The sequence below is a fragment of the Mauremys mutica genome, chromosome 12, assembly GCF_020497125.1.
Source record: "Mauremys mutica isolate MM-2020 ecotype Southern chromosome 12, ASM2049712v1, whole genome shotgun sequence".
NCBI lineage: Eukaryota > Metazoa > Chordata > Testudines > Geoemydidae > Mauremys > Mauremys mutica.
In genome coordinates, this window is record NC_059083.1 from 50,010,909 (window position 1) to 50,026,349 (window position 15,441).

The window sequence follows — 15,441 nt, forward strand, 5'->3', positions numbered from 1 at the left end:
ATAAAAGATACAATTATACAAGTCACACTGTACATGTCCCATTGGGCATTGTTAGCTATAAAGCTCTGGAGACAAAAAAATCAATGAAGTGGGAGAAAGGTTGAATTGTGACCGTACTAAAAACCGTGAAGACTGAATACAAATATGAGGCAGCATTTGCACATTGTAAATCCAAGGGGAAGCTCATTGCTCAAATGTAGATCAAATGCACCTGCTCATCCCTTCAAGTAATTGCAGGTCTCTTCACTGAGAAAACCCAGTTTCTGCAGAAAGAGGAGAGACAAGAACCTCACCTGAGGATCCTGAATCCTGGCGGCCGAACCCTGAGAAATAAGAGTTCATTGCTTCAAGCTTGGGCTGTGCTGTGGTTACAGGTGAGCACCATCTTCTTGACTGTATTTCTATACCACTGCCAAACAGAGGCATGAATGTGTTTTGTGAATAGTAGAGGGACAAGCTGGGTGAGATAATATCTTTTATTGGACCAACTGCTGTTGGTGAACGAGAGAAGCTTTTGAGCAACACAGAGCTCTTCTTCAGGTGAATATTAGCAGTTTTAGCCTCACCTTCCCTCAGCAGTGCCAGTCAGCATTCATAGCACCATTTCACAGAGATGGAGGCTGAGATCCATGTCCTGTACAGGTCCTCAGTTGGGGAACTGCCCCACTAATACAAATGGAGATACCTTGAATTATATCAGCTGGGGATCAGGCTCAGTGTCCCCCAATAGGGTGGGGAGTGGTGAAGGAGTCTTACTAGCCCAGATCAAACATGCCAGATTGTTTCTAGACTCTGAGTTCAGGGACGTCTTCCACCCCCACCCCCAAGTGAATTATCATTCCACAAAAATTATATAATGCAGAGGGTCACTCCCCAGTTAGGGTTGCACATCAGCCTTGTTCTGTCCCATCCTAAGATCCACCCCGCAAGGAGATGTATTTTATTACAGCTACAGTTAACATCAGGAAAGAGAAAAGGCATTGCCGGTCAATGACCACATCACCATCACCACCACAGGAACTAAGGGAGAATTTACTCCATTTCTGAATATATTGCATAAACTGATGTCTTGTGAGGGGGTGAAAATTATTCCTTCTCCTACAAGGCACTGAAATGCTGAATATACCAGGATATATAGTTATATTAATTTCCATTAATTGTAACCAGAGATCAGTGCCTAAGGACACTAGACTGGGTTGGAAATCTCAGTCCAAAATTTTAGTTGCTGTAGTTATTAATTTTGACTCCAAAGTCATGGCATGATTCTGGCCATTGCCAGAAGTGAAAAACAGCATTTAAGCATCATTGTTAATCTCCTGTATGTCACTGGAAGGAATATGACACTAGATAAAGAAATGGTTTGATCTGTCGTATCAGTACTCGGTTACCAGAGAAATAGTTTCTTTTATTAGTCATTGTTCTGACATGGCAGAGGGAGATCTACCTGGACACCAGTGTTCTGTCATCAGGCCGAGACTCCTGACACTTAGCTGTGAAATCTACATTTAGCCTTAAAATTCCAGCCTGTAACCAGGAGAGGAAGGGGAGTTTCTGAATATTTATGGAATTAAATCATGAACTTTTAACTATGTTTTTCAATTCAATTGCCCAGTTTGTTTTATTGTTCCAAGACTAAACCCATGGAAGACAGAGACTGGAGAAATCAAACAGATGTCATGGAATTCATCCTCCTAGGATTCGGGGATCTCCCTGAACTGAAAATTCTTCTCTTCCTGATGTTCCTAGTGATCTACATTGCAACTGTGACTGGGAACATTCTCATCACTGCACTAGTTGTGGCTGATCAGCACCTTCACACCCCCATGTACTTCTTCCTAGGGAACTTGTCCTGCTTGGAGACCTGCTACACCTCAACCATCCTGCCCCAGATGCTAGCAAATCTTCTGACTGGGGACAAAACCATCTCATTCAGTGGCTGCATCATACAAATGTATTTCTTTGGTTCTCTGGTATGTACAGAATGCTATCTCCTAGCAGTGATGTCTTATGATCGGTATTTAGCGATATGTAAACCCCTGCACTATTCAACTCTTATGAAAACCAGGTTTTGTCTCCAGTTGGCTGCTGGGTCCTGGTTAAATGGTTGTTGGGCTAGTACCATCTTTGTCTCATTCCTATCACAGTTAACATTCTGTAGCCCGAATGAAATTGACCATTTCTATTGTGATGTCATCCCATTCATGGAACTCTCCTGCAGTGACACACACTGGTTCGTATTGTTCCATTTCATCATATCCTGTGTATTCATCCTGCCTCCATTCCTACTAACCCTGACATCCTATGTGTGTATCATTGCCAGCATCCTGAGTATCCCTTCCACCGCTGGGAGACAAAAGGCCTTTTCCACCTGCTCCTCCCATCTCATTGTGGTGACAATTTACTATGGAACCCTAATGATTGTCTATGTGCTTCCAAAACACAATACATTAAGCCTCTTGAACAAAGTGCTCTCTCTTTTCTACACAGTCATGACTCCCCTGGTAAATCCCCTCATCTACAGCCTGAGAAACAGAGAAGTCAAAGAAGCCTTGAGAAAAGCGGTCAGTAAATATAAGGCTTTCAGAAAAACGGTCTGAGACTTAGCGTGAAGTTTTCAAGCTGCCTGGGTGATTTAGGCAATCAGCCCCCATTGATATTAAGTTGAAAACTCCCATTGGAAATCTCAGTACTAATATGAAAAAAATTGAGATGATATGCATGGAGTTACTGAGACAGAATGTTTATGTTTCTGTGCTGTGTCCATGTAACCCAACATATAGGAAAGGGTGGTTGCGGACAGCTTTGTCACTCTCTCATGTTCAGCATTGATGCACCCAGTGTGATGGTATTTTTCTGCATGGCCTTGGCTAAATGTTCACCCTATAGGATGAACTTGTACAGCATCTGAAAATGCACACAGCTGACATAGCGTAAGGCACAAAAACCACTAATTACGCAAGTAAATCCCCGTGTATATCCCCTGTTCATTTTGTTTCTATGTTTATAGGCTCCGACTTCCCCGCTTTACTGTGGGTGCTTGCCCTCCCTGGCCCCACCCCAACTCCATCCCTTTCATGAGGCTCCACCCCTTCCCCATCCCCACTCCAACCCCTCCCTACAACTCTTTCCCGAAATCCCCGCCCCAGCCCCGCCTCTTCCCCACCTCCTCCCCTGAACACACCACGTTGCCCCTCCCTCCCAGAGTGTGCTAATGCTGCCAAACAGGTGTTTGGCGGCGGCTGGGCGGGAAGGGCTGGGAGGAAGGGGGAAGAGCGGGGATGCAGTGCACTCAGGGGAGGAGGAGGTGGGGCAGGTGGTGAGGGGAGCTTGGCTGTCGGTGGGTGCAGAGCACCCACTAATTTTTTTCCACGTGGGTGCTCCAGCCCCGGAGCACTCACAGAGTTGGCACCTATGTCTATGTTAGATAATAAAGTCTTGTAATCAAATTCAGACAGTCAAATACAAGCAAAACACAATGGGTGATGTCATGTTTGTTTCTGCAGATAGTTTTTTTACGCCCCTAAACATGAAATGGAGGATCCAGCTGGAGCTCAGGACAGTGTTGTCCGTCTAACTGGAAGGACCAGGGAGGGAAGTGGCCATAACCACATTCTCTTCATGGAGTTTTTAACTGGGCACCAGGCAGAGTGAAGACAATTTTAACCAATTTTTTATTTATGTAAAAAAAACAATTTTTGATCAAAATTAATGGTTGGACAATAAAAATATGCACGTAAGCTTGGGAAATCTCCCACCCTCAAATGGTGCTTATTGCCTTCACTGCTCTCACACAGGCCAGATGCAAATAGCCAGGCCCAAGCAGAAAAATACCATCATACCATCAGGACACTTCACCAGCAACAACTTCATAGATCTTACCTGGGCTACACCCGGCTGTGACCAGCTCTAGCAAAGCACCAGCACCAGGCTCACTGGGCCCATGGAGGTTGGGCAAACAAAGAGTTAGACTCAAAAGCCAGGGCCACTGGGACTGTCCAGACCCAGCTGGGAGTTAGCCAGGGCACACATGGAACTGAGGACATTATTGGGGTTCAGGTCTGTCAAACAGTCACCAAGGAGGGACTTGCCCTGTGTCCCTACAGGGCATCAGCTGCTCTGCTCCTGCCAATGGCACAGAGCAGTTTAAAGGAAGGGGAACTGTTACATTGGGGGTCCCCAAAAATGACTACAAAAAGTGCCCGTCGCAAGAGTGGCAGTTCTCAGTACACAGTGTCTAGTCAGTCCTAAGTGCCTTAGACAGCTCCACTGCACTCATTGCCCTCTCCTCAGGGTGTGAGGCAACCTATGGAGAGAGGAAGTGTCTATCACCTACCAATGGGAAGAATTCCTGTGATGCCAAAATGGCAGTGCTGGTTCAGTCACTGGGAGCATGTCAGGGCTTGGCCAGACGCAAGGGAGCTGGGCACTGGTGAGAAGAGAAGGACTTCAGCATTGCATGAAGGATTTTCCAAGGGCCCTAATGGAGTTAAGTGCCCAACTCACATTTCACAGGGATTTGGGTGCATAACTCCATTAGGCACCTGTGAGAATCTCCGCCTGGAGAGCCACTGGTAGGTTCAATCTATGCATTTCTGTTGGACTGATACAATACCCCTGATAAACCTGCAGCTGTATCTGTATCTCACCCAACTCCAGCCAACCGTGAGAAAAGAGAAGGAAACTGAACAAGACTGCAGGGGACTGCAAAAACTAGTGAGACAGTGAAGACCAGCAAGGGGGAAAACAAGAGTTTCGTGTCCCTGAAGCTGGTGTGTTTTGGGAAAGCTGAGGGTGCCACAGAATCATAGAATATCATGGTTGGAAGGGACCTCAGGAGATCATCTAGTCCAACCCCCTGCTCAAAGCGGGGCCAATCCCCAACTAAATCAACCCAGTCAGGGCTTTGTAAAGCGTGACCTTAAAAACCTCTAAGGAAGGAGATTCCACCACTTTCCTAGTAACATATTCCAGTACTTCACTACCCTCCTAGTGAAATAATGTTTCCTAATATCCAACCTAGACCTCCCCCACTCAACTAGATACCATTACTCCTTGTTCTGTCATCTGGTACCACTGAGAAAAGTCTAGCTCCATCTTCTTTGGAACCCTCTTTCAGGTAGTTGAAAGCAGTTATCAAATCCCCCCTCATTCTTCTCTTCTGCAAGCTAAATATTCCCAGTTCCCTCAGTCTCTCCTCATAAGTCATGTGCTCCAGCCCCCTAATCATTCTTGTTGCCCTCCACTGTACTCTTTCCAATTTTTCCACATCCTTCTTGTAGTGTTGGGCCCAAAACTGCACATAGTACTCCAGATGAGGCCCCACCAATGTCAAATAGAGGGGAATGATCAGGTCCCTCGATCTGCTGGTAATGCCCCTACTTATACAGCCCAAAATGCGGTTAGCCTTCTCAGCAACAAGGGCACTCTGTAACCCCTAGGTCCTTTTCTGCAGAATTGCTGCTTAGCCAGTCAGTCCCTAGTCTGTAACAGTGAATGGGATTCTTCCGTCCTAAGTGCAAGACTCTGCACTTGTCCTTGCTGAACCTCATCAGATTTCTTTTGGCCCAATCCTCCAATTTGTCTAGGTCACTCTGGACCCTATCCCTACCCTCCAGCATACCTATCTCTCTCCTCATCTTAGTGTCTTCTGTGAACTTGCTGAGGGTGCAATTCATCCCAACATCCAGATCATTAATAAAGATGTTGAACAAAACCAGCCCCAGGACTGACCACTGGGGCACTGTGCTTGACCCCTGTTTGTTGTTTGTTAGATAATAAAGTCTTGTAATCAAATTTAGACAATCTAATACAAATAAAACACAGTGGATGACATTTTGGTTGCTACAGACCATTTCTTATGCCCCTAAAGACACAGTGTAGAATCCAGGCAGAGCTCAGGTCAGTGTTATTCATCTAAGTGGAGTGCCCAGGGAAGGAAGTTGCCATAACCATGTTCCCATCATGGAGTTTTTTAGACACAGAGTGAAGACAATTTTTTGACCAATTTTTATTTTTTTATTTTGATCAAAATTTATGTTTGGACAATAAAAATACTAAGTCCTGGTGCAGCATAGGTAGGGACATAAGCCTGGGAAATCAGCCACCCCTGAAATTGTGCTTAATGCCATCCTCACCGTATCCCCCTGCAAACCAGTTACCACCATTGCCCTCACACAGACCAGATGCAAACAACCAGGCCTCAGCTGTGATCTCTGGATACTTCACCAGGTGCAGCTTCATACTTCTTACCTGGGCTAAGCCTAGCTGTGTCCAGCTCTGGCAAAGCACCAGGACCAGGCTCACCGGGCTCTTGGAGGCAGGGAGGTTGGGCACACAAAGAGGTAGACTCACAAACCAGGGCCACTGGGACTGTCCAGACCCAGCTGGGGGTTGCCAGGGCATCCATAGAACTGAGGGCATTCCTGGGGTCGGGTCTGTCAAATGGTCAGCGAAGAGGGACTTGGCCTGTGGCATTTAGGGCACAGAGCAGTTCAAAGGGAAGGGGCCTGTTACAATGAGTGTCCCAAAACTGACTGCAACAAATGCTCATCCCGAGAGAACTAGCTCTCAGGGCACCGTGTCCAGCAAGCCCCAGGTGCCATAGACAACTCTGCTCCTCACAGGGTCTCCTCCTCAGAGAATGAGGCAACCTATGTTGAGAGGAAGTGGCTACCACCTACCAACGGGCAGAAATCCTGTGGTGCCAAAATGGCAGTGCTGGCTCAGTCACTGAGAGCACTTCAGGGCTTGGCCAGAGGCAGGGGAACTGGGCACCAGTGAGAACGACAGAATTTCAGCACTGAAGAAAGGATTTTCCAAGGAACCAAATCCCTTTGAAATGACAGTTGAATACTTAACTCCCTTATCAAGGGTAGCCGTGTTAGTCTGTATTCACAAAACAATGACTCTTCAGAATGCCACCGGACTCCTCACTTCTTAACTCCCTTGGATGCCTCTGAGAATCTCAGCCTGGAAAGCCACTGAGATTCTGTTATGGTAGGTTCAATCTATGTATTTCCACTGGAAACAGATGCCACAGCAACAGAAATGCACTGGACTGATGGGAAACCCCTGCTAAACCTTTGAGAGCTTCTACGGCTGTATGTGCTGTTGTAGCCATTAATGTTCCATTCAAACTGTTCTACGATTTGGTTCTCTGTGGCTCTAATTTGGAAGAGTGCACACCTAGCAGTAGGTCAGAAATGAGGAAACACGTGATTATGCTCTCTAGGGTCACTAGCGGGCAGAGGAATAGAAAAGGTGCAGCCGTGCTGACCAATGGCCAATGGATAACAATCAAAGCGGAAGGGCAAGAAAGGAGAAGTTTTGTTGCCAAATGACCATCAGAGGGAAGTAGAAAGGGAGGTGACGCTGTACAATGGAATATAAGTGGTGAGGAATGGGCCCTGAAGAGAAAAAGGACCTCTACGTATGTAATGATAGAAGCAGATGTTGAGGAGTGAGAAATGGGCTATTATAGAGGCAGTCCTTGGACTTAAGACACAATTGTTTCCTGAAAATCGCGTCTTAAGTCGAAAAGTCCTAACTCGGAACTGGTTTTTCCATACATACAATGTTATGAAGGGAGGATCATTGTAAAGTTGAAACCAGCATTGTAAAGTCGATTTTATATTAAAATTTATAAACATCATACTTGCCCTTCGTCTTAACTCAAACGTCATAAAGTCGAGGACTGTCTGTACTAAATAATGGTCAGCACGTGACAAGAGTCAAGAACTGGAAAGAGGCAGATTATAGCAAGAATAATCCACTACTAGAGGCGAGCAGAGTAAATGGGTGTCATGCTGGGAAATGACCACTAGATCACAGCAGAGTAGAAGAAATGTGCGGGGGTGAGGGGGATTTGCAGAAATATTGACTAAAGACCAATAGATTTTAAAAAAGAACAGGAGTACTTGTGGCACCTTAGAGACTAACATGTTTATTTGAGCATAAGCTTTTGTGAGCTACAGCCCACTTCTTCAGATGCATAGAATGGAACATATAGTGAGGAGATATATATACACATACAGAGAGCATGAAAATGTGGCAGTTGTCTTACCAACTCTGAGAGGCCAATTAAGTAAGAGAAAAAACTTTTGAAGTGATAATCAAGATAGCCCAGTACAGACAGTTTGATAAGAAGTGTGAGAATACTTACATGGGGAGATAGGTTTGAATAGAAACTGAGAATGGCTGTGCCATTACAAACATTGAAACTAAGTTGATTGCATCTAATTTCTTGTTGGAGTCTGTTTGAAGCTTCAAAAACAGACTCCAAGGAGAAACTGCTGTACTCGAATTGCAAATTTGCTTTTTCTCAAATAAATAAGGTGCCACAAGTACTCCTGTTCTTTTTGCGGATACAGACTAACATGACTGCTACTCTGAAACCTACCAATAGAATTTAGTAGCCAACACAATAATGGGCAAGTTATACTGTCAAATGGCCACTAGGTGGAAGCATGTTGTAATGTAGCAATGACGAAGCCAAGTCAGTCAGTCTGTTCCCATGGAGCGCCCCCAACGGGGCTGTCCACGTCTATTTATTATAAGTGGTTACATAAATCATGCTATTATACGCATGTACAAACTCAAGCCAACGTCTCGCCCCCTCTCCTGGTTGGTGCTTTATGCACTGTGTACTCCAGAGATATACACCCAGTCAGCACTTAATCTGTGTGTCTCCTGACCGGAAGTGTGTGGGGGGGGTGGGAACCACTTCAGCCGCTCTAAATCCGGGGGCGGTTTTCCTACCCCCTTAGCACTTAAGAAGTGTAATGTTCCTACATTGTAAGAGTCAGACATGAATAGATATTTACAGAAGTACACACTAGATTGCAGCACATATGTAATATTAACAACAGTATGGTGGGAGTACTTTATAACATCACCTTGGACAGGCATCTCCCAAAAATATAAGCTGGTGTTTGTTCATCATCAAAATATTTTCCATATAGGATCATTAGACGTAAAAAAAGTTGCAATTATACAAGTCACACTGTACAAGTCCCCTGGGCATTGTTAGCCACAAATCTTTGGAGACACAAAATGAACCAAGTGGGAGAAAGGCTGAAGTGGGACTGTATTAAAAAGTGTGAAGACTGAATACAAATAAAGGGAGCATTTACACTTTGTAAATCGAATGGGAAGCTCATTTTCCAAAGGTAGATCAAATGTACCTGCTCATTCCTCAAGGTAACTACGGGTCTCTTCATTGAGAAAATCCAGTTTCTGCAGAAAGAGGAGAGACAAGATTCAGCTGAGGACCCCGAGTCCTGGTGGCCAGGCCCTGAGAAGTAAGAGCTCATCACTTCAAGCTTGGGCTATGCTGTGGTTACAGGTGAGCACCATCTTCCTGACTGTATTTCTATACCACCACCAAACAGAGGCATGAATGTGCTTTGTGAATATTAGATGGACAAGGTGGGTGAGGTAATATCCTTTATTGGACTAGCTTCTGTTGGTGAACGAGAGAAGCTTTGGAGCAACACAGAGCTCTTCTTCAGGTGAATATTAGCAATTTTAGCCTCACCTTCCCACCGCAGTGCCAGTCAGCATTCATAGCACCATTTCACAGAGATGGAGCTTGAGATCCATGTCTTGTGACAGGTCCTCAGTTGGGGATATGTGCCACTTTCACAAATGGAGCTACCTTGACTTACATCAGCTGGGGATCTGGCTCAGTGTGTGCCCCAATGGGGTGGGAAGTGGTGCTAGAGTCTTACTAGCCCGGATCACAGATGTCAGATTCAGGGCCAGTCCACAACATTTTGGCACCTGAGGCGGGGAGCTCAAATGATGCTCCCATGCCCCCTCACTTGGGCCAAAACTTTGAAAGGTCTCAGTTCTGCCTTCTTCCTGTTCTGTTCCTCTCATGGTACTGCTCTGCTACCGGCCCCAATAAAGGAGAACTAACAACTTAAAATGCCTTGTTCAAAAATTTTAAGTAATACTTTACTATGCAGACAAGAAAAGTTACGTTTCCTGTTCAGACATTTGAAAGTTAACACTGGCATTTTTATCTGTTTGAATAATCAAAGTTTTGCTTTCCGTGCTTTCTTGGTTGCAGAGATGTGAATTGCTTCCTACTGATAATCCACAGTCTGGGCCAGTTCATGCTCTGTTGAGATGATTGTAAGGCTGACCAGCCTCTCCCGTGTCATACTGGAGCATAGATGTGTTTTTATTAGCTTCAGCTTGTAGAAGCTGTGTTCTCCACTGGCAACTGTTACAGGAAGTGATAGAAGTATGCACAGAGCAACAAAAGCATTTGGAAAGAGGATAGTCGTCTTATCTATGCACATATATTCCAGAACAGCTTTTGCAGTTGATCCTGCTGAAATGTATCTTGAAAGGGCTTTCAGTTCATCACCTAAATCACTTGCATCAATATCGTGCATGTCATCATGTGTCAACACTGTCTCTAGTGCCCTGCATTGCTGGTGTAGGTCTTCTTCAGGTATAGTGAGGAGTTTTGGACTATCATACAACATCCCAAATATACTGCTGTGTTCCTTGAGCTGCATGAAACGTTCTTCAACTGACTGTATGGCACAATTGAGCACTTGGTTAAAGAATTCAACCTTGAATTGTTGTTTGGGATCTCTTATGGGATTATCCCATGCCTTGTAATCAAAAACTCTTCTTCTTCGGTGACTCCTGTATTCATGAATGGTTGGGAAAATAGCTTCAGTGTAAAGCTCCTCTGCCAACTTCTGTGCATTCTTCAGAACGTTTTGAAATCCCTTATCAGACTGGTAAGGCTGTAGGTATGACTTTGCTTTGTCCAGTTGTTCCATTGCTCCAGATCTATCAAGGTCAACACCTTGGAGTCTCTTACTTACAACATTTATTTCAAACAGTATGTCATGCCACAACACTAAGCCACGAAGAAATTTCAAGTTATGTATGTTTCTGGTGATTCCATTTCCCTCTGCCACTGTTCTCCCATGAACAGTTCCTTTCATAGCATTATCCTCCATAATGGCAACTATGGCATCATTTATCTTCCCAATTTGGTGTTTGATAGGCTTTATCACCTCCGCTTGACTTTCCCATCATGTGGCACTCAGTGATTTCAGTGTCAGAGAGGATGTTCCCCGATGTTACTTCAAAATTTGCCATCGATGAGCTGATGCAGCAAAAAATACATAGATGCTTTGAATTACATTAAAACATTCAGCAGCCTCACTAGAAGCTAATGCTCCATCGCTGACCACCAAGTTCAATAAATGAGAACTGCATGGGACAAAATAAGCTCGAGAGTTTAACTCTAGGATCCGTGTCTGCACTCCTCTGTTCTTTCCTCTCATGTTGGCACCATTATCGTAGCCCTGTCCTCTCATGTCAGCTATCGCGATTCCCGTATCTTACAGCTTTTTAAGAAGCACATTTGTCATACCAGCTCCTGTAGTATCATCAATGTCAATAAATTCTAGAAAATGCTGTCTGACAGTCACTATTGCAGGGACATTTTCACTAGGTTCTGTTATTGTTACAAAATGCACCATTCAAGTCATTTGTTCCGTATGGCTGTTAGTTGTGCAGTCCAGAATAACAGAGTAATATCTTGTTGACTTCAGATCTGCCACAATCTTCTGTTTGACTTTTGTTGCCAGTAACTATATGTTCTCATTTTGAACTGTTTTTCCAAGGTAGTGGTGTGTGTACATTTCTTGGGTGGTGACTCTTCTTAGATGCTCCTGGAGTACAGCATCAACCTCAGCCGTCAGCTCCACAATTTGAAGGAAGTTTCCATTGTTGGGCACATACAGCTGATCTGAAGTTCCACACAGTGCTAGGTTTTGGGTAGCAAGCATTCTCACAATGGCAATGAGCCTTTTCAGAACATTTTGCCAGTAAAGAGACTCTGATGCAATCTTCTCTTGATGCTGATCATCTATGGTGAACTTTAACTGTAGTCTCATCTCAGGCTCTTTCCATCTATGGTGATTTGCTGCCTTCTCATGGCATGGCAGATTTTTAGCCAGATTTTTCCAGTCCTTTGTTCCTATAGAACCCAATGTGGCTGGAACATTAGACTGGAAGAGTTTGCAACAAAAAGAGTATGCAGCGTTCTTGGATTTTGAGTACATAAGCCATGGCCTCTCCACTTTGTCACCATTGAGGATTTCACACCGGTAATGTGTTGGATGGAAACCTCTATTTTCATTGTCTTTGGGGAACATGAAGTTTTTCACTTGCTTTGGCCCATGCCGTACAAGGAAGTCCCTAAGGCTACTGCTCAAGTGGGTCCACAGTTCTAGATCATCTAGACGTAAGGAACTAAACTCAGCAGCTGCTGTTTCTTGCGCCTCCACCACACTCTTCTCTGATCTACACTTTTCTTCAGGAATGTGCATATTTACATCCATTTTAGATGGAGATATTGATGCTGCAGTAGCTGCCAGGTCACCTGCACTCTGACTAACTGGAAGATTAGGCATCTCCTCACCACTCACATCCTCACTGGGGCCGGAAGGCTCCCCATGAACATTTGTGTCTATGTATCTCAGGAGAGCTCCTTCCTGCTTAGGTAGAAAAGCTTCCTTTGCTTTCTTTTTCTGAATGCTGCCCCAGAGGGGCGTTTTCTTCTTTCACTCATGACTGCTGTATGTGACAGCTAGAGTGGCTCTCAACACTCGACTGAAGGGGACAAATAAGCAGGCTGGTAGCAAGGCCTGAGTGAGGGAAGAGATCAGTGTCTCAAGGGCCTAACTGGCTCCTACTACTTCAGTTGGCTGCCGGTTCTCCTCAAGTGGGTTCAGGGAAGCAGCAGGAAACAAGAAGCTGCCTGAGAAGCTGGTGTTAATCAGTCCAGGCTCCTGGGGGTGCCAGAGAGGTACATAAGAGGCTCCTCCTCCTCTCTCTCTCCCTGAAGCTCCTGCTGCTTTCTGTTATTCCCTCTCACCTTTTCTCCTGCCTACCTGTTATGTCTCTTGTGCCCTTCTTTGTCCAGCACAGCACTCCACCATCTCTGTGTATCTAGGGCAGAGAGAATACGTATGCACCAGCAGCAGACACAATTTTCTAAACTCTGGGTCCTAGTGGCACCCCACTCCCCCGCCCCCCCCACACACATACAGTCTGGCACCTAAGGTGGCCACCTCAGTTCATCTCATGGTAAGGCCAGCCCTGGCCAGATTGTTTCTAGACTCTGAGTTCAGGGACAGCATATTTTTCCCCCCGCTCCTCTGTGCCATTCTTGTTCCTGTATTTTCCTCCCACTATCATTATGGAGTGTGGAGAGTCATTCCCCAGTTAGGGTTGCACAAGAACCTGGTTCTGCCCCTTCCTAAGATCCATCCTCCAAAGAGCTGTATTTTATTACTGCTACATAGTCAACATCAGGCAACAGAAAAGGCATTGTTAGTCTATGACAATGTCACCATCACAACGACAGGAACTAAGGGAGAATTTACTCCACTTCAGAATTTATGGCATAAACTGATCTCTTGTGAGGGGGTGAAAATTATTCCTTCTCCTAAAGGGCACTAAAATGCTGAATATACCAGGATATATGGTTAGATTAATTTCCATTAGTTCTAACAAAAGATCATGCCTAAGGATACTAAACTGCACGGGAAATCTCAGCGCAAATATTAGTTGATATATTTATTAATTTTGACTTCTAAGTCATGGCATGATTCTGGTCTTTGCCAGAAGTGAAATATTGTATTTAAGCATAATTGTAAAGCTCCAGTAAGTTACTAGATAGGATATGACAGTAGATAGAGAGGTGGTCTGATCTGTCATATCAGTACTCAGTTACCAGAGAAATGGATTATTATATTAGTCATTGCTCTGATATGGCAGAATGAGGTCTTCATGGATACCAATGATCTGTCCTTGGACTGAAACTCCTGGCACTTAGCTCTGAAGTCTACATTTAGTCTTAAACTTTCCGCCTGTAACCAGGACAGGGAGGGGAGTTTCTAAATATATTCACAAGACTTGATTAACTTTTAACTCTGTGTTCTTCCAGTTCCATTGCACAGTTTGTTTTCTTGTTCCTTGACTCAACCCATGGCAGACAGAGACTGGAGAAATCAAACAGTTGTCACAGAATTCAACTTCCTGGGATTTGGGGATCTCCCTGACCTGCAAATTCTACTCTTTGTGATGTTTCTAGTGATCTACATCACAACCGTGAGTGGGAATATCATCATCATTGCACTAGTTGTCACTGATCAGCACCTTCACACCCCCATGTACTTCTTCCTGGGGAACTTGTCCTGCTTGGATACCTGCTACTCCTCAACCATTCTGCCCCAGATGCTGGCCAATCTCCTGACTGGGGACAAAACCATCTCATTCAGTGGCTGCTTCACACAGCTATATTTCTTTTGTGCTCTGGCGGCTACAGAATGCTATCTCCTAGCAGCGATGTCTTATGATCGGTATTTAGCGATATGTAAACCCCTGCACTATTCAGCTCTTATGAAGACCAGATTTTGCCTCCAGCTGGCTGCTGGGTCATGGTTGAATGGTTATTTGGCTACTGCCATATTTGTATTATTCATGTCTCATTTAATATTCTGTGGCCCGAATGAAATTGACCATTTCTATTGTGATCTCATCCCATTGATAAAACTTTCCTGCAGTGGCACACACCTGATCGTATTGTTAGATTTCGTACTGGCCTGTGTATTCACCCTGCCTCCATTCCTACTAACACTGACATCCTATGTGTGTATCCTCACCACCATCCTGAGAATCCCTTCCATCACTGGGAGGCAAAAGGCATTTTCCACCTGCTCCTCTCACCTCATTGTAGTGACGATTTACTATGGAACCCTAATGGTTGTCTACATGCTACCGAAACGCGACACATTAAGCTTCCTCAACAAAGTGCTCTCTCTTTGCTACACAGTCCTGACTCCCCTGGTAAACCCCCTCATCTATAGCCTGAGAAACAGAGAGGTCAAGGAAGCCTTGAGCAAAGCAGTAAGTAAATTTGTGGCTTTCACAAAAACATGCAGAGATTCCTAGATAATAACTTTGCTTAAATCACCCAGGCAGCTGTAAAAACCTCAGGCTATCAGCCCCTCATTGAAATTCAATTGAAATCCCCCATTGAAAATGTCACAACTAATGTGAAGTAAATGGAGATGATCTGCATGGAGTTAGGCCTCGTCTACACAAGGCTGTTATTTCAGAATTAGCCCAGTTAATTAAAAAAAAAAAAATAAGATTCCGTTCCCATGACCAAACCGGCTTTTTCAAATTAAAGGCCTCTTTAATGCGGTTTCTGTACTCCACCTCGGCAAGTGGAGTAGCACTTTAACCCGGGATTGCAATCTTGATTTAAGGTATTGTGGATGCAATTCAACATTTTTGGCCTCCGGGATCTATCCCAGAATGCTCCCTTGTGACTGCTCTGGACAACACTCTCAACTCCGATGCACTAGCCAGGTGGGCAGGAAAAGCCCTGGGAAC

At 44.7% G+C, this 15,441-nt stretch overlaps 1 protein-coding gene and 1 long non-coding RNA gene across 2 annotated transcripts; both read left to right on the forward strand.

Annotated features, from left to right (window-relative positions):
* The first annotated feature begins 2,280 nt into the window (after positions 1 to 2,280).
* LOC123345171 lies at positions 2,281 to 3,637 on the forward strand. The gene is made up of 3 exons (XR_006572739.1): positions 2,281 to 2,390; positions 2,488 to 2,561; positions 3,504 to 3,637. It is a non-coding gene; the product is annotated as an uncharacterized LOC123345171 (long non-coding RNA).
* A 10,391-nt stretch (positions 3,638 to 14,028) lies between these two features.
* On the forward strand, positions 14,029 to 14,994 carry LOC123346884 (olfactory receptor 6N1-like). Its single transcript, XM_044984329.1, has one exon. The coding sequence runs from the start codon at positions 14,029 to 14,031 to the stop codon at positions 14,992 to 14,994; it is 966 nt and encodes a 321-aa protein (XP_044840264.1).
* Positions 14,995 to 15,441: the final 447 nt, after the last annotated feature.